At 40.6% G+C, this 19190-nt stretch overlaps 1 protein-coding gene across 4 annotated transcripts in view; it reads right to left on the reverse strand.

Moving 5' to 3' along the window:
* Positions 1-15479, reverse strand: part of SENP2 (SUMO specific peptidase 2) — a 26756-nt gene extending 11277 nt beyond the window's left edge. For 2 of the 4 annotated variants that reach the window (XM_062582218.1, XM_062582219.1), the window contains exons 1-11: positions 15368-15479; positions 11977-12032; positions 10137-10270; positions 9024-9099; positions 8385-8463; positions 7340-7484; positions 6554-6657; positions 4449-4546; positions 3238-3295; positions 1451-1514; positions 608-757 (exon numbers count right to left, since the gene is read on the reverse strand). In XM_062582218.1, the coding sequence (XP_062438202.1) occupies positions 608-757; positions 1451-1514; positions 3238-3295; positions 4449-4546; positions 6554-6657; positions 7340-7484; positions 8385-8463; positions 9024-9099; positions 10137-10270; positions 11977-12032; positions 15368-15471 (1068 nt within the window). In that variant the 5' untranslated portion in view covers positions 15472-15479. Of the gene's footprint in view, positions 1-607; positions 758-1450; positions 1515-3237; positions 3296-4448; positions 4547-6553; positions 6658-7339; positions 7485-8384; positions 8464-9023; positions 9100-10136; positions 10271-11976; positions 12033-14775; positions 14925-15367 lie in introns of those variants that run through there. The other 2 variants (XM_062582220.1, XM_062582221.1) reach the window with 2 other exon arrangements.
* Positions 15480-19190: the final 3711 nt, after the last annotated feature.

Genomic DNA, 19190 nt, shown 5'->3' on the forward strand with positions numbered 1-19190 from the left:
TTAGATCAGTAGGACTGTAACTCCAAAGAATAAAAGAAGTCTAAGTTCTTATGAGGAAGGGGACTAGAACTTCCAAGCTCTGCTGAATATAGTTAGCAAGTTCTTCCTCCTATGACCTCAGTTATATGCAGTGCAATCACAGCCAGTACATGTGCGACTCAAATCCTGAGGACATTTACAAGACACTCAGGTTCCCCGTAAGTAATGCAACACTAGATCAGCAAAAGCTTACTCTTCAGGTCCTATTTGCATGGCAGGAAATTAAGAGGCAAAGCCAGTAAAACAGTATGAACTAGTCAGCAAACAAATGTGTGTTCAATATGGTCCTTAGTGGATTTTTAAACCTGCACCTGTTGTTGGCCTGGTCACAGAAGTCCCACAAACCCTTATGTTAGCATAACTTAAGGAGTTGTGGACTATATTAAGCCCTTAAAAGCAGCTTTATTGCTGACCCTGGCATTATGGAGTCATGCTTACAGACACTTGGTAATAGGTTAAATGTAAGTTATTAAGACTTCAAAAAGCCTTAAGAATTACTGGTAACAAACAGAATCACTCACAGCTGTTTCAAAGCTTTCTGCTTTGAACAGACTAAGAGCTATGATACCTCTGTGAGCAGAGAAAGGCCTTCTACTCTTTTTTCTGAGCTTGGGAATTTCTTCTCTTCCACATCAAAAGCAGATGACTTTCTGGACAAAACAGGAGCCAGATGTAATCTAAATGACACTTCTTCTGAGATTTCAGCCCCACGCTGTCTCTGTTAGACAAAAGGACATCAAGCTAGCAAACAAATAGATTTGTTTGGCTTGGGCATAATGTAGAAAGTCTTGCTCATTTATAAAAATGGAAGGATTTTTTTTTTCATGCATCCAAACAACAAACTCCAAAGTTAGTTTTATTGACAGCTGCATTGAAACTACATCCAAAATGTAAGAGGCAAGGCAGCCAGAAGGTTGGTTTGATTTGAACTAGCATTAAGCTCAGAAAGCCTCCCTATGTAGGTATCAAGTTGAGACTATGATTAGTATTTCTTATTTCCCTGGATAAACTTTTATTTCTGATTTCAATCCTGATCAGAGATTAAAGTCAGAGATGTAACTCCTATCTCACAAAACAAGAGGAGACTAAAGATGGTGTAGACTAGCACTGTAAGTCAACTAAGCTTGTACACTATGGGCTTTGAAGTTTTAACCAACAGAAAAGAGGAAAAGAACAAAAATAGTATAGTGTAGTGTGCTCATAGTAGTTCAGAAATAAAATTAATGGCAGCAGGAAACTTCTGAAAGCACCATTCACTGAATAATCCTCCTCCCCTCCCTGGTAAGAAAAAAAAACCCACTAGTATAAGTACTTATTAAGCAATATAGGCAAGGATAGAGTGCAGAAATGCATGACCAAAATACTCAGTCATATTTTATAAATAATGAACTACTAAATAACACAAGCTTACCCCTGAACTGGCCTGTTTCACTGGTCTTCCCTGTTCATGAGAATTTTCTGCTGGTGTGTAGTACCTGAGAAAAGAAAAGAAAGAAAGCTGTTTCCAGTGTTGTCACATTTAGTTTTGCAGAATCCACCTTCTGGTTAACAAATGCTTTTTGTAGAGTTGAATCTGACTAGAAACTCAGTGGCACACATGAGCAAAAGAAGATATTATCTCAATTTCCAGTGCCATTCTTTTAGAGCAGCAAAAGTAGAATAGAGGGAAGAGCTGGGAGCCTTTCCAACTTTTTTCCATCAATATATGCAAGATTCCTTTTGTTTTCTCTATCAGTTTCATTATTTGGAACACAGGGAAGTAACCAATACCTCCTCTCTAACGTGCTCTGGGATATACTAATAAGAAATTCCGCAAGCTAATGTTATATTGCAAGGTATAACACTAAGTATCTACAACTGTACTTGCATCCAAATATAGTTAGCTTACTGAAACTAAGACTAGCACATTCAGACAAAATAGGCAGCTAAAAGATATTTACTTGCCCTTTATAGGCTGATCAAGAGAGTTACTATCCCCATTTGGAAAGGATTATCATTAAAACAATGCAGACTCTGAAGAGCAAGCAAATACACAGACATTAAAGTTGTCCATTTATAGGTCCTTTTTCCTCCAAAAAGGAGGATTTGCATTGTTATCAAAGATTCCCCTTTCCAGGGGGAAGGCGTAAAACAGACTCATGATATCCTATACTCATTGTGCTTAAAAGGTATTCAATCCAGCATGGTAAGAGTAGATATCACAAGCCTTGTGGAATGAATTCAATTAGTAGCTACATCTGCAAAAAAGACAAGAAAATCATCTTTTTACTTGAACCTACCATATTCTCAGTTATTTTGTTTCTTTGTCTCCCTTGCATTTAAAGGAACTGGTGAAAATTTAAGCACAGGAACAGTGCTGTACAGCTGAATGTAGTGCTAGATTTTAAAGCAGGGAGAACAGGGCCAGAACGAGCTAAAAAAAAAAAAAAATAAGGCAGGATTGCCACAACTAAATCTCTGTTCCCCCCTCCACTTTCTCTCTCTCTCTCTCTCTCTATTTTTTTTTTAGGAATGGTCACTGCAAAAAGATCTCTCCCAGTGACTGTACTTACTGCAGCCAAAACCAGTTTTAATTCAACAACACAAAGCCATCTGAACTCATACTGCCTTCTGCTCCAGATGGCTAATGCAAAGGAGCTCACTCAAAAGTCTCTCTCAGATAGACAATCCAATTGCACAGTTCCTTTTCAGTCTCATATTCAAACCCAAAGCACCCTGTAAGTTACAGAAACTGCCTCTAAGGCCCACTAGGCCTTACAAGGTTCCTAATCATTATACTTAGGATACTGGCTTCAAACCAAAAGAACTGAAATGTCAACTTGATAACAGTTAGGCAGAAAGACACCTGCAAGTGATGAAAATAACTACATCCCCTGCAAATGCAAGGACAGCTTGGTATCCTCTGCTAACTCCCTTTCTGTAGCAAAGGGCTTGGCATACCCAGCAAACTCCACACCAGCACAGGCCCTGTTGGTTAAACAGACAGGCTTAGCATGGGAGCTACACCTGCAATGCAATTGGCTTTGTGAGCAATTCCAGACTCACAAGCCAGTTACTCCTGCTCCACAACACTGAGATGGTACACAATATTTCTCCTTCTGGGCACTACTAGAGGCTGAAAGACACACACACACAGCACCATGATTAAAATCATGATTAAAGGCACAGCAAGAGCCATGATTAAAAAAGACTTTGTACCTGATCATATCATTTTTCTGTGACCACTGCGGGCTGCAAGCATCAGCGCATTTGATACCTGCACAGAAAGAATGGAAAGCATTAAGAGAGAAATAAGAAGTCTACTTTCAATTGCAAGGAGACATACATGGGTCTCAGTTTACGAATGATAACACAAGAACTTCTAATAATGACTGGATGGTTAGGAAGTTTGAACTCTGGCAAGCATACCTCTTGAATACCACATGCAAATTTATGAGAAGAAAGCAGAAAATGTACTAAATTTTAAAGCCTAGATTGCATACTTGATCAAATTAGTGATTTTACAGTAACTGCAGACAGCTCCCAGCGCAGAAGCATAGCTTGTTTTGTGGTGCAAAGTGACAATCTTTCTCCAAATTTTAGTGCCAATTCAGAAATAATTTCAAAACCCATACGATTGTGTAATAAAGTTACAGATCGTAAAAAGAACTGATTAACTATTATTTGAGTAACAAATACAAAAAAACGATTAGGACAGTATTAAATGCATATACTTGAATATATGACATTATAACACAGTTCTTGGTACAAAAGAAAACAGTTTTTATCAGCAGACCAGTCTAACCAGCCTAATCTGCAGGAGACAACTAAGGTCACCTTAAGTAGTTATAGATCTTCAACATGCTAAAGAAGATATATAAAAGAACCTAACTTGATATAAACAATGGTATTGTGCCCATCCAGACAAGATCCAGTTAGCTTGTTCGGTTTGGAAGCTCTGTTGTCATGAAAATAGTTGAGTACAGCATTAAAAAAGTACTAAAGAGTAACATATAATCCCATCCTTAAGTAAAATAAAAGGCACCTAAGGGTAAACAATTAATTTATTATATCCTACTACTGCAAACAGCCAGATACTAAGTTCACTACTGTGCGAGTGCAGAGTTATATCTACAGCATCACTAAGACAGTAATGGCTCTCAGGTGCAATTTTAACAAACCTTTTCACTCCAATAAAAGCCTTACAAAGCTGCTTCAGCTAGTAACTACATATTTTTGTTTTTCTTTTCCTTTCCTTCCAGAAGCTTGTTTCATCCCAAGAACAGACATAAGCGATACCAGCATAAATGCTCTGACTCATTTTAAGTTCCTTACAAAGAGATACAGCTTGAAAACACAGTAGTACCAGGAAATCTCCTGCTTAAGTCTACCTATGAAATGGAGCAGATATGAATTACAGGGATACTCACTGTTTTTTAGTGTCATACATTGGTAGACGTCTTCTCCACGTCTTTGTTCTTCCAGGCGACTTGCAGTCATCACTGGTTCCTTAGAGTAGGCTTGAGTACTTTGATACAGGAAGAAACACAAGAGAAAAATAAGAATTTCTGTACATATGGGTATGCACTGATAACAAATAAAATACTTTAAGAAGAATACTGTTTCTTTCTACACTACAGAGTTGGAGAGTATAAATTAAAGAAATAGAAGCTTGCAACATAAAATTAGGTTGTTCAATTCATTAACAGAAACATGCATCTCCCACACTGGTTTCATCACAAAATGCAAAAGGCATTCTATTAATGGACAGTTTACAGTCAAAAGTGTGGTTACTTTCAAATCACACACAACGAAGACATAGGAATCATTTTCTTTCTTTCTGGAATTTAAGAGACTAATAAGCCATAAAATTTGCTTCCTTTACTTCACCATCACTTTTTTTTTTTTTTTTTTTTTTAAGAAAGTATTCTTTATACATCTTACAAACATCTGGATTGCCCTGAAGAGGCCAATTTATTTTAGGGGACAAGATAGCATTCATTACACCAGTCATTGATAGAGCCTTAAATACTTCTTTTCAGTCTATTTGTATGAGATATGCAGGACTTCTAATCCCATTCAGTGGTCTCTCCTGGAACCTTTTAACTGCAACTGACAATGATGGGAACTATCTGCTACGGCAATGTCTACTTTAGCAAGTAGTTTGGCTCAAAACGAATTGATTTGCAAGGGAAATAGTTGGTACTGAGAGCACAATGTCCACAATATATGCATTTCAGGGATGTTTTACTCCAGCCTAGCTCTACTAGGACTTTAGGAATTAAATGCTCACTCACAGTTGGAGTGCATTAGATACACTCAATGAAAACACCTCCTTTAGCTTCGTCTGAAAGAAACCTATTTCACATGCTCCAAGAACACTCTGCGATATGAACCAAAGCACAGAAATTGATGACTGATATCAGATTCCAGAAATACTATCTTGATCCACCCTAAAATGCTAATGCAGGTGCACCATGAATGATTTGAAACACTGTTTCCCACATCATTTTCATGCAACAGAATGTTTAAACGCGCTATGCTGTTTTGATCTGAAGTTGTGTGTTTACTTGTTTTCTAGCTGTGAACTACCAAATGCAGAACCGGGCTCTAAGCTTATGGGAACAATCCACATCTTGGAGCGTTTAAGAGAAACTGCAAAAAAGGATGGCATTTTCTATCATCTTACTAGGTATAAAGGCATGCTAGAATTTTAGCACTATTTTGGCATCAGCATTTTATACCAAAAAGCCCCCCTTCTGCACAGTTTTGAAGTATAACGATTTCACCAAGATAGTCCCCCCACCACTGGGCATAGTTAATTTAGCCTCCTGACACAGCTATAAAGATACCAGTATACTTACAACTGGTACGTAAGAATCAAAACTACCCACAAGATCCCTTTTTTGGTTGCATTAAGCTCTGGAATTCTACATGCAGGACTGCAATGGCATTTTGTCAATTTTACGTAAAGTGCGTGAAAAGGACTTGCAGGGTAGCGGGGAGGCAGAGCCAGAAATTTGGCACTTCCTGAGTTTATGTTAAGTTTCACATTTTCAAATAAAATAGGACTCCTGACCAAGGAAAAACTCAACAATTCCAAACGAGAGGAAGACAAATTCTTTTAAACAGTGCTATAATCAGTACTGTGGATTTTTATACTAGGAGTTATGCTACCAGAAACACTTACCAAAACTACATATTATCTTTCTTAATGCAAATACAACAAAGAAGTACCAGAATGAGAAATACACTCATACCAACTAACAAATCTTCACCTTTAGAATATACCTTCTTAGAATATTCATGCTTCAGCTTGTGGGCAGGGAGGGCTGGGTTTTTTTTTTTTGGTTAGAAATATTTTGTGGCCTTAAGCAACACTGTGGCATATTATAAAATAGTTTGTCCCAACACCTGCCATGAGACACCATCCAGAATCCTGAGACTGTGAAAAATGAATTCCCCCCCCCTCTTCCCATGTACAACAACTAAAAAGTTGCTATTAAAAAGTTAGTGTTCTTTTTTCTGTAATTACTTGCATAAGTTTGTAGACTGAGGAATAGGGCAGCTTCTAGGATACTTTTCCTTTACTAGTTTTAAGAGTTGTTTGTATTTCTCCTTTTCTCCTCTCTGGACATCCTAGCAGAAGGGAGAAAGAAAAAAAAACACACATTATAACCACTGCATATGAAGCAACATAATACCTGTAACACAAATTTGGTACGGACTGCACAGGTGTTCTCAGAATCCTATCAAAGTCTTCAGTTGTATTTTAGCAGGCATTCCCACACCCTCATTCCTCTTTAGGTATGGTCTACACTCTTTGCATAATAATTTTGGTTAGCATGCCCTCTTGTCAATACACACAACTACCATGTTGCTGTGAGTCCCCAGGATGATATCTTAACCGTATGCTACAGCTTCTCCAATTCTTTTTCAATATAAGCTAGGTTTATTAAATACTTTCTACCAGATACTGGGAGGAAAGAACAGGGAAAGGCTTCAGCTAAGTACTATCAGCAATTTCGCCATTTACACCTGCACCATCCGGGTTGCTACATAAAGACAGCACTTGAGTTAGGTTAAGGACAAAACAGTGAAACTGTTCAGTCTTTTGGCAACCAAGGACTGCTCTATTCCAAAATCTTACATACACAAAGGCAAATAAAGAATTATACACTGACTTTCAAGAGTGTCCCTTCAATTTCATTAGCTATATCCATAGCACTGAATGTTACAAAATTAACCTCAGTGAAGATACAGTTTTGTTGCAACTATTAAGTTACCTAATTTCAAAAGACACCTTTGTCATCAAGCTTACCTCTTCAGCAGTACAAAAAGACCTCCCCATTTTGCCAGATTCTGACGTTGTGGATTCTAGCATAGTGTGCTCCCTAATGGGTGGCCTCAGTGTTAAGGCGTCTTCTAGAGTTGGTTTGATCTGGTGTTTGCCATTCCTGCTTGTGCTAAAAATACCAGTGCCAAAAGAAATAACATTCAGGTAAGTACCTCCTGATTAAAGATGCACCAACAACCATTTTGTTAAGCATGCACACTGATCATGATGAAGACAGACATGAGATGTTTGTGACTTTCAGATAAGACTTGCTATCATCAAATACCTAGTGGGAAAGCATGAGAAGTTCTGTGAGGAAAACTTCTCCAAGTAGACTGCTACTCTCATGGTCCATGCCCTGAGTCATTAGAGAAGATCAAATATCCATGCAGGTGTGTTATTCATGTCATCAGAACTTCAGGTGTTCTAAAAGCCAGCATACTGAAGCACAGCTGCTGCTTTTCGCATCGTGGTAAGTACAAACTGGGACACAGACAAGACTACTAATCTAATTTTGAGACTGAGAGGCAAACTGTAAACATGTGAAATCACACCCTGACCCATTCCTTCCCTCTTCCAACTATTTCCAACTCTGAAGTAGTGTACAAGCAATTCTTCAACATTACCCAAACAGTAAGTTGAAACAAATGCAAAGTCAAGATCATCCCTCTTATTAAATCATGAACTATTTTATGCTTAACGTCATACACTTAGCAGCTACTTTTTTTTTTCCTGTCAGACTATTCAGGAGCTTCTGACAAGCTTCCCTAGTCTGAGCCTCTTCTTTTCAAGTTCTACACCTTCACCTACCACAGTCCATTAATCTTGATTTAAATGAAAAGTTTTAACTTCGTTGGAAATAAAATAGCCGTAGACCCTGTATTATTGCAGCTTGAAGAAGTTCCAGAATACCTTGGAAAAAAGTAGGTGGACAGATAAAAATGTCAGGCAACATACAAAGTTCAAGAACAAAAGTGAAAGACAATAAACCTTTAAGAGAAAAAGTCAAAGAAAACCAAAGGGTTTTTACCTCAAGCAAGGGATTGTCTTATGGGAAAGGGACAATGCCTCTTTATTCAAGTGAGCATTGGTTCCACAAGGCATTTTATCTATGAAAGAAGAGCACAAGCCACTAGTAAATACAAAAGGAAACTACAGTTTGTGTTTACAATGAAGAGCTTCACCAGAAATGAATTCTTTTCACTTTCTCTGTCACATCATAAAACTATTTCCACTAGGTTACTATGTTTACAGTAATTCCAGGTTATCATGCTGACAGCTAGAGAAATTTGGGCACACTAACTACTGTCAGCCTAAACTTGAAATAAAAAAGGATTATCAGAATCTACTATCTAAAATTAATGGATAGAACAATTTACTTCAGGCAAGCCAGGAAGAGACATATCAGAACTGCAGGACTACATCCAACACAGCTCTTGCACTTAATACCGAGATGACAAGACCAATGCCTGGCCCCCAAAAATCAAAAGCAATGCAAAGATGAAGGAAAGACAACAGATGTCATACTAAAGTACTCCTAAATTTTACCTGCTGTCGCATCTACCGATGCTAGTACTACAAAAATCAGTATATAAACCTCAAGGTGGTATCACACAATACACAAGGTAGGGTAAAAAGGAACAAGTAAATAACTTAATGTCAGCCTTACCAACTTGCAGCATTTCTATATCTTGTGCACAACCTCCCGGTCTATTGGGTAAATCGTTAGAAGCAGTGGACTGAGTCTTGTGTAAAAAGATAAAAAAAAGTAACTGTGAGAGTACAATCTGAATGCAAACACATAATCCTCTTGAAATTTAAAATCAACTCTTTTATGATTCAGAGACTATAATTTACCAATTCAGATTGCAGCAGAATGTAGATCTCTGCAGGTCCTCTGACAAGTACACTTCTATTTTTTAATACAGTAACTCATGTATACAGTGATTTTGTATACAGATTACAGAAGGAATATTCAGGTAAAACGATTTTTATCCAATTCTATGCAATATTTCATCTAACTGAAAACTTCTGGATCACGAAGGTTTAGTGTGTTAAAACTGCATTTCATTCTTCAGGGAAAAAAAAATTAAAAACATCTCAAGTACATTAAAACAATGTGAGCTTATCACTGTTACATCACTGTCAGCACCTAAACATTCTGAAGTATGATAGATTAGTCCTCAAAAAATAAATTTTGTACAAATAAAGAGTTAGAGACTCTCTCAAAAGCCAACCATTAGACGATGACAGTTTCTTATTCCTTTTATCCTAGTGGGGTAATAAAAAAATAAAATAAAATAACGATACACCTTTGAAAACTATGAAATCAAGCGATTCAAGGGTCACTTTCACAGAATCAAAGTCCTACAGAAATCTACTCATGAACTGGTAAATAATGCACCTATCAAAAAGAGGTTTTCCAGAGGAAAGTATGTAGTTTTTCCTATGAGGTAATATGTTCTGATTCCTTAACTACAAACTTCAGGTGGGGGAAAGAGCAATAGCCTGCAAACACACTAAGGTATAAACTTGAACTAATATAAAGTGTCTAGAAGACAGCAAACATTTAGCTCCTGAGTTACAAGTTCTAGAGTAGATTATTAAAACCTGAATGAGGCAAACCCAGCACACAAAAGCTGCCTGTTATAAATGGAAAAGAAGAACCTAGAGCTGTGCAGCCTTACACCAGGCTCGACTTTAAGATGCACTAGGGAAAGCAGTTCATCTTGAACACATTCTCTCAAGATCATAACTACCTATTTGCAAAATCCTTGCTAACCTCTTCTGCAGACTCCGCGCTTGGAGCTGCATTGCTAACCAAAGCCTTCCAGTGTTTATTTGCTGCCTCGGCTGGAAACTTCACCACAGCAGAAACTTCTTCAACTCTTTCTTTAGGCTTACAGATGGCGTAACCTAAAAAACAAGAAAGACCATGTAAGAACATAATTAAAAAGAGGATTATGGCTTTAATGTAAATAGAAATTCATCTCCTCAATCCCACCTAGAGCACTATACTAATTTTAAGTTACCCACCTTACTGTTAACAGCAGTTGGTGGTGAGTTTTGGACTAGTCAGCTCACCTAGCATGTCCTCAGAACCAGGACTCAAAGACTAAGCCAGGAGCTTGCAGCCAGATTTGTAAGGACACTGTGCTTTGGGGAAGATTCGGTGTTTCTAGAAAAGCAGCACATGGTACAATTTCTATTCCTCATCCCCTCCATACATGCATGTACTGCTACAGTTTACTGCACATTGCTCTTGACTAACTGAGAGAAGTTGTTCACTAAACTCTAGAAAGCAAAGCTACTCAAGCCTTTTCTTTTCAGTATTAAAACACCAGAAATATGCAACCCCTCAGATAGTATTTCCAAACATCCACAAGCCAAGATTGTCTAATAAAGCACTGTGTTAGAGATTAAATGATATAACACAAAAGCATTTGAAGATAAGAAAATGGCATTTAAGCAGACAAGGGCATAGATGATACCAGGTTCCTAGAAGCAGATTTGGGCTATTTACTAAGACTTGCAAATTGTTCCTACTGAGGTTTGGTTATGCTGCTAAAAGCAGGAGCAATACATCAATTTGACATATTTGCAGCTGTTTTACAGTCTTAAACTGAGAAGTGCATTTGCAGTTCGGCAGTCCCTACCATTAAATGAGAGGTAGCATCCTTTGACAAGCAGTAACTGAGAAACCCTCCTCTTGGAACTCATGCTGGTGAAAGTCCCAAAGCCTAAAGAGCATCACTTTCTCCCTCTTTTTCAGTAAATACTGTCAAAGGGAATATTTCATCTCAAATTGTGACAAATGTAGTTGGTATCTAGACGTACCAACACGGCTGCAGGCAGCGGCATAATTTTAGCCCTGAACACTGTAATCTCTTTGCAGATGGGGTATCAAAGTCTCACTGAGGAGAGCAGCAATACCACTCCATTTCTCTCTGTCACTGCTGTCTTCTCCTATGCCTAACCTCTGCTGCATCTCCATCCTTTACTCAGCTCTCCTCTGAGAGACAACTCACCTTTTCCAAATTCACATGACAAACTTTTCAGATTCAGAATGAACTCAAACTAGTGTCTTCTGTTTTCATTTCAGAATTTTTTCCTAAAACTCATTAGCTGGCTACAATCAGAAATACCATTTCTCTCTGCCTGTCATCAGTTTAAAACAACATTCCTTAATATCCTGGATTCAAAATGGTTTCTCAAAATACAAAAGATACAGCTATTTTGAACTGACAGATCTATATCACCATAAATATAGATAGCAGGGAGCATACAACTTCAATCTAAAAATGCTCCCTGCTGCTCAAATGTACGCACTCATAGCCAGAAAACACCGAATGTAGTTCACACTGCTCTACTGATCTGGGGTATCCCCAATGGCTGTGGAAGTATTGTACCCTGCCATACTCACTCAACACAGATAACATCATATATAGGGCTAAGCCCCATGATGCATCCTCAGGCCCCTACTGCAGAGATGATCACAAGGAGAAAGGAACGGCTTGGAAAACCAATTTCGATAATAATAATTAAGTACAAAAGCCAGAGTTTTCCAAGATACATGAAGCCTAAGAAAAAGGCATATTAATTACTTCTGTAATGTGTAATACCTGATTTTCGCTTTTTGGCTTGAGTCTGGTCAGGATCTTCCAGAGGTGACTGAATGCTGAGGAAAGAACATGTAGAACAGTGTTTTGCAACCACAGATAAGCTTCTAAGAAACTGAGTTCCCTTTACAGGGCCCAAACTTCCAAAATTAGCTTTCACGTCCTAAAGTGTTCCCCTCCAACCACCTCTGGGATCATGTCAGACAGAAATATGCGAAGGTCTCTTCAACTGCAGTTACTGCCACTGCTGCAGCATCTCTCATCAACATACCACACACCTCTCTCAAGCAACAGACCACTCGCAGGCAGCTACTTCTCTCATTACAGCATCTTGGACCACTTTCTCACGTGTTCCATTAGTGTCTCCTTACACCACCCAATGTTTTATGTAGTATGTAAAGTTTGTCCTTAGGAAAGAGGCATACTAAAGATTACCAAATAATCTAAAGTCATACATAACGTATACATTAAGTGACCTGCAGAAAAAGAAAAGTCTAAGGACAACTAAATAATTCATTTTAAATGGTAATGCTCCCAAACTCAGCTGGTACCACCACTAACGGACTACCTTCTTCTTGTATCAGATGCACAAGAAATTCTTTGAATATATATATATATATATATATATATATATATATATATATATATATATGAAAGGTGCAGTTAACAAAGAAAATATTTACCATTGATACGCTTATAAAGGCAGGCAGAAAACATTGGGGAACAGGTATTAAATGCAAGTTTGATATTCCAGAAGGTAAAACACATCTCTGTTTTTGGAAGAGCTAAGTTTCATTCTGAGTTGGTCTTCATTGAAAACTTTCCAGCATTAATCTTGTAGCAGAGCTAAAGTATAATTAATCCTTCTCTGTGCTAAATGCTGAGGTAAGTGCAGTTTAAATACTTGGCTGTGGTAGCAACAACTGTTCTTCAATAGAAGTGCATCTTTCTCCAGTTTTAGCAGAGCACTAAACACCTGTGAGAGCACTGTTTTGTCCTTTTTTACTTTATCAGACACTTGGATGTTTTGAAATAGTTTGATCACAGGGCACGATTAATTATTTCTTAGTATTTCAGAAATAAATTAGGAAGTCCTTGATTTTCTAAAGTAGGCATGGCCACAGAACATAGGTAAAAGACAGAAGCTAGGGGGAAAAGAAATGAAAAGACAAGACAAGACAAGAATCTATGCTTAGCTACCTTCGTCTCCAACGTGAACAAGAGATTATGCTCTGTAATTACAATTCAGGTTTTATGAAAGGCCTGGGAGACGGGAACAAGGACATTGATGTCGCGTAATATATGAAACAAAAAAAAAAAAAATAGACCAAAGACATGAGTCATTTCAAACTGTTCTTCATGCAGGAATATGTTCATATCCTTCTCCTTGTTTTAGAGAAGGCAGCACCCGTTTGTGGCCATCATTTTACTTTCTTCCTCAGCAGCAACAGGAAAAGAATAAGGTATTAGAAAAGTGCAATAATGCTACATTTATGCATGTAAGCTTAGGCCCTGTTCTTTTCAAATCCCCTTCCCCATCCCGCAACAGCATAGAGAACAGTTTGTTAAGGTTTATAATTTAAATAAGTATATTCAAATTTTCATGGGTTAATCAAAGAAACTTGAACATGGCATTTTAGTAACGCTCTAAAATAGTAGCTATTGTGTATCTATTTTCTCCATGAGTTTCATCACCTCTAGCTTTTCCTCTTTCTACTCTGGGGAAAATGTCAAAAGGGTAGAAGTAGCAAAGAGAGCAACATTTTTGCCACTGTCACTGTTTTGTTACTTTCACAGTTCATCTACTGTTTTAGTTTTGAACTGCGAATGGGAGTTTTCCCAGCTCTTGATTTTTCTGCATCTATCATGCTAGCTGAAAACACTCTTCTGTTCCACTTGAATTTTAATAAATACCATCTGCCTCAGTTGATATTTTTGCCTTAAATTTCCTTGAAGAGACTCATCAAGGTGATCTGACAATATCTTAGCCATTTTTTAGAGCATCTCTCACTTAGTAATGTTTGAGAACTTGTTTGCAGCAGCAGGACAGCTTCTGAAGCCACCTAATGCAGTTTTACTTGCATCTCGTCCCACTTGCTTAGCACCAACATTTCCAGTGATCTGTTGGCAAACAGCATCTCCTAGTCAAACTAGGAAAAAAAAAGTCTGTAATATCTACAAAGGTGAATTCTTCATTTTGGATTTTGCTCTTTGTTTACTGCACAGTAGCTGTGAACAACCATTTATGCCATAACTGGCTCTTTCAAGCTGAACACATCTTCATTTTCACGTTCACTCTGAAACATGTGATATTAAGCACAGCCTCGAGAACCTCCTGGAGCAACAGTTCCTCACAGAGGAGGTGACTGTGCTCGGGAAACCATAGCACGCAGTCAGTACGCTCTCTCTCTTCAGGGAGACAGAGCTGCCAGACACACAAACGGCTCAGCCTTCAGCCACTGGCAGCTCTAGGGAGCCAGACAAAGGTTCTAGGTCACTTGGGAACATCAACAGTTACCACTTGTGACAGCATCCCTCCTTTTTCCACTCTGTACGCTTATACAAACCATACTAAGATGCCATATTTATATACCCTGCCATGACATTCCCCCATCCAGCAAATCCCTACACATATGTACACTGTCCCCTCTACCCTCTTCCACTCCATCAGAACACAGACACTCCAAACCTCCACCCCTTTTCTTGTCTTCATACTCCCACTATGACAGAAAGTGAGACTGCAAAAGGATTCAGTGGAAACACCCAGCATCCAAGCCAATTTAGGCATCACATATGAAGTACCTGTGACAGTGAGAACAGTGACCTGCCATGAAGCACAGAAGGGCAGAAAGGGTAACAGTATGGGGCAAGAACAAGTGCTGCAGCCTGGTCTGCTTCACCCTCTCCAGGGCCAGAGCAAAAAAGGATGATGGATAACACCCTAAAAATGCCCATCATGAGCCTTACTGCCCTAGAACTGAGTTTCTGAGCAGGCAAAGGGCCAAGATGAGCCCACGAACAACCAGAGGGACAGCAGTAGGAATGAGAAACCCCAAGAGATGAGACAAAACTGGAGCCGAGCTTACGATGCAATATAGCAATTAATTCAGCTTCCGCTCCCAGGTGAAACACCTCACTCCAGAGCAGAGGCCACCGAGGCTCGCCAGGCTCCAGCCGAGCTCCTGCTCCCTGGCAGCCAGGCCCCGCCGCGGAGGCCAAGGCGGCCGCGCCGGGCTCCGGCCACCAGTGCGGGGCCGGGGAGCTGCGAGCGCCGCGAGCGGGCACCAGGCGGTGGCGGAGGCGACCGAGACGGGGCACGGGCTGCCGAGTCTGCGAGAGGGAGCCCCGGCCGCGGCGCCGCCCCACGGCGAGGAGGCGCGGGCGGCTCGCTGACCTGCGGTGCGGCCTCTTGCGCGGCGGCGGGGCCGGGAGCGGCGCGGCGCGGCGGGCGGCGGCGGCGAGGAGGGCGCCCAGGGCCCCCAGCAGCCATTGGTACATAGGCCCGGCCGCCGCGGCGGAAGTGCGTACATCCCGCGCGACAGGCCTTGCAGCTGTCCTATTGGCTCCCGCGGCGCGCGGCCTCCCGCCCCCACCCAACGGAGGCGGGCGAAGGAGAGGGGCGGGGCCAGGCGCGGCTCTCGGCGCACGCGCGCGGGCGCCGCTGCTCGCCGTGAGGCGGGGTGTGATGGCCGCAGGGGGGCGGCCCACGGCGGGTCTGGGCCCTCCGCGCAGGGAGGCGGGAGGAGGAGGAGGCGAAGAAATAAAAAATAAAATAAAATAAAATAAATTAAAATAAAATAAAATAAAATAAAATAGAACCCGAGCAACTCATGGAAGCTTTATTCGGTGTTTTCAGGCTTTTCCTGCTGTTTGATGCAGCTTTGGGAAACACCATAGTGCTCCTGGGCCTGATGCCCGAGGCCCTGTGTGCAAAAGAGGGAGAGCTCTTGGCTGAGGCCTGCTGCGCTCCAGCAGTTTCACATCCCCAGGTCCCAGGAGGAGGGAGGCGGCAGCCTGGAGCTGCTGGGCTCTTCCTCGGTCCTTGGCTTCCCTGGCCCCCTGCCAAGGAAAGGGGAGAGAGGCTGCCTGGAAGAAGTCTTTAGCCTGAGTAACACTGCAACATTATAACTAGAGGAAGAAAGGTTGGGGAGATACCTAACACTAAGATCATGTTGGAGCCGAAATCTGCTCAGTTCTCTGTCTCTTTCCATGTAGGTGTTAGGGAAATTCACATCCTGGATTTGCAAAGTTGTTCCCTGTGACAGTTTTTGAGCCCATTCTCTCTGCTGTTCCCTCTACTTTTGCATTGCTTAATGATCTGCTCAGTGTCTAAGATTTCTGGAACTGGCAAACTAGAGTTTCTCTGATCATTTATTCTCCTGATAGGTTTGGCTTGGCATTAGAGCAATACATTGTTCTGCATCACTGTTAACAGCGATTTTTGACATTGCACTTGCTGATGGCTTAAACTAGCAAATAGTCACAAAAGAGGAAGTGTGACAAATACTGGCTATTATCTTTGTCATGGAAATCACCACGTTTGGACCAATTATTTAGATAGTATAAAGAAGGTTCATTGACCTTTTTTATATAGCTGCATGAGAGGTGGGGAGGGCTGGGGAGACTTCTGTTGCCTGGACTGTTACTCAGAATCTTGCAACAGTTTAGTTTCAAATTAATATATGACTTACCTAATATGACTGCCTGTTCCTTGGGTTATTCGGTTTCTTTCGATGGTTTTGTCAAACAGACTACATGTTCAGAAATAGGGGTCATGCCTGTCCATAACTAAGGAAAGTTGAGGTGCTCCTGCTTGACCTTTAGAGTGCTCAGCTGCTTATGGGATGTGCTTGCATGTTCTGCTGTTGCAGAGATGCCCACACCTATTTTATGGATTCCTCTGGGGAGAAAAAAGGGCACCGTAAAGTGAATAAATTAATGGCTTCACAAATCATCTGAGAATGAGATCTACTGCCTTTCAGAGACAAGAGCTGTCATTCTTAGCTGGGCCTTATTTATTTATTTATTTATTTTAACCCAAAGCATGGTGGGGGTGGGTGGTACCGTCTATTTAACTTTGTCAAATACATCTTTCCCAGAACGGCTACTCATTTTTCAGAAGTCAACATCGCTGCCCCTCATGACTACAATAATTCAAGGGTGTGCTGTTACAATCCACTGTACTGGCAGCAGGGGATGCTGCCGGCATTGCTGTAGCCACCTCCTGGAGAGACTCTCCACATCAAAATTGAATCCAAATCTTAAAATGTAAGAAAATTAAACTGCTTTAAGGAAGCTGCAGAATAAGTTCTTAATGAGCTGAGTAGACTAATGTGCTTGGAACAGGGAAGGTACTTTCACAGGATGCACTTGTTGCAGGAGGTCTCACTAGTTGTTTATGCCTGCAGGGAGTATAAATGATGATGGTGCGGAGTCTTGTTATATTAAAATGGCCTTGCTCATTACACTAGGCACTTAATTACCACTCCATTTATGGTTCAGGGCTTTGGCTAAGGAAGGGAATGATTGAGACTTGGACCCAAAGCTGCAATTTGAGTGATGGGTCAGCACCCAGTGGCCCAGGGATTAAGGCAGCATGCGAGTAGGCTTTAAATGACGTACAACAATGCCTGCATAGATCTGAGAAAGAGTCCAGCAGAGGGCATGGCAGCACCATGCAGGGCCTGCAGCAAGCCTGTGGCTTGGAAATACTTCTTCAAGTCAGTTATTCCGTGTTTCGTTTCTGCTTAGGCTGTATGTTTTAGCTGAATCCTGCAGCAGAGAGATGGAGTGGGTGCAGAAAAGTTTGTTTAAATCCCTGCCTAGGGAAAGGTGTGAGGTTCAGCACTGCAAAGTCAAGACTTACCTGTAGCACTCTGCTGTTTCTGTGTACAGTGAAAACTGCAGATATAAAGCAAGAACACTGAACTCACCAGACAACAAAATGCAATCCAGTATTCATGGAAAAGAAGAAAGCTGGACTTTTGGGGAAGGGGTCTTCCCTGAACCAAGGGCGGGCTTGTTACACATAAGGCTCACTTAGTTGTCCTGCACTTCTTGCTTCCCTGTTTGCAGGTGATGTGCTGGGAGCACGGACAGCGCAGTAGCTGCTCTCCTGCTCTGGCCCTCTCCCAGCCCCCATGCCAAGCACAAGCATCCAGCTGGCTGATGTGCAGTGCTGGCACAGGGAAATGGCAGCAAAGCAGCTGGAGAGCACATGCATTGGAGCAGGGTTCATGCATGTAGGAGTTCCTTTAGCAGACATGGTCACCCCAGCTGCAGTCTCTTCGATCATGTGGTCTAATTCATTGCAGGAGAATTCTTAAGGTTTAGAAAAAAAGATGAGAAATCTGGTCAGGAAATCTGTTCGCTATTTTGAACAATCTTCCCTTACTTTAAACAAACTTCTGTGTGCCTCCTGATAACACCACTTCCTTATCGTTACAAGAATAGTGCAAGGATAATGATTTTAATGCTTCACAAAACGTCTGTATTAATGGCTTTGAGCAAGCTAAAAAAGTAACTGTCAGTAACAACAGGATTAATGCAACTGCAAGAGTCATTTTGAAATCCGTATAAGCCTGTGCAACCTGAAGGATTTGTCCCAGACACAGGAAGATAGTTAACATGGAGTTACACGATCATGATAAAATAATTCCACTGAATAATTAATTTTGGAGATAGATGAATGATTAGTAACTTTAGGAATATGAAAGCATAACTATAACATACTTACTTTGTCATTAAAATCTCTTTATTGTACATGAATTTAAGATTATGTCAAAGCAGCATAATATCTAGATAGACAGATAGGCATTGTGCCCTATGAAGCAATCAGTGAGTGCTGCCCGAGTAAAGCACTGGCCATCTAGTCAATCTAGCTGTCAGTGCTTGTGCTTTCAGTTACTTCATACAAATATTGGTTCCCAGTTGCAAAGAGGAGGAGTTTAAATTGTGGGTTTGGAGCACAGCACTCCCAAACCAGCAGTACGAGTCTCAGCAACTTATATTTGCTGATGCTTTCACATTCAGTTACTAATCTTCAGAATTCTTTGCCTTAGGTATAATCCCACTAAATATGATTCAATTTATCAACATAACTACCTTATGACTAGTATGTGTTTGGCTGGTCAGCCCATTTTATACAATCACACTCTATCAAGCGGGATATTGTGTGACAGCAGAAGTGGTTGGAAAAAATATTTTTCACCCCAGAT

This window comes from Rhea pennata, chromosome 9, assembly GCF_028389875.1.
Source record: "Rhea pennata isolate bPtePen1 chromosome 9, bPtePen1.pri, whole genome shotgun sequence".
NCBI classification, from domain to species: Eukaryota; Metazoa; Chordata; class Aves; order Rheiformes; family Rheidae; genus Rhea; species Rhea pennata.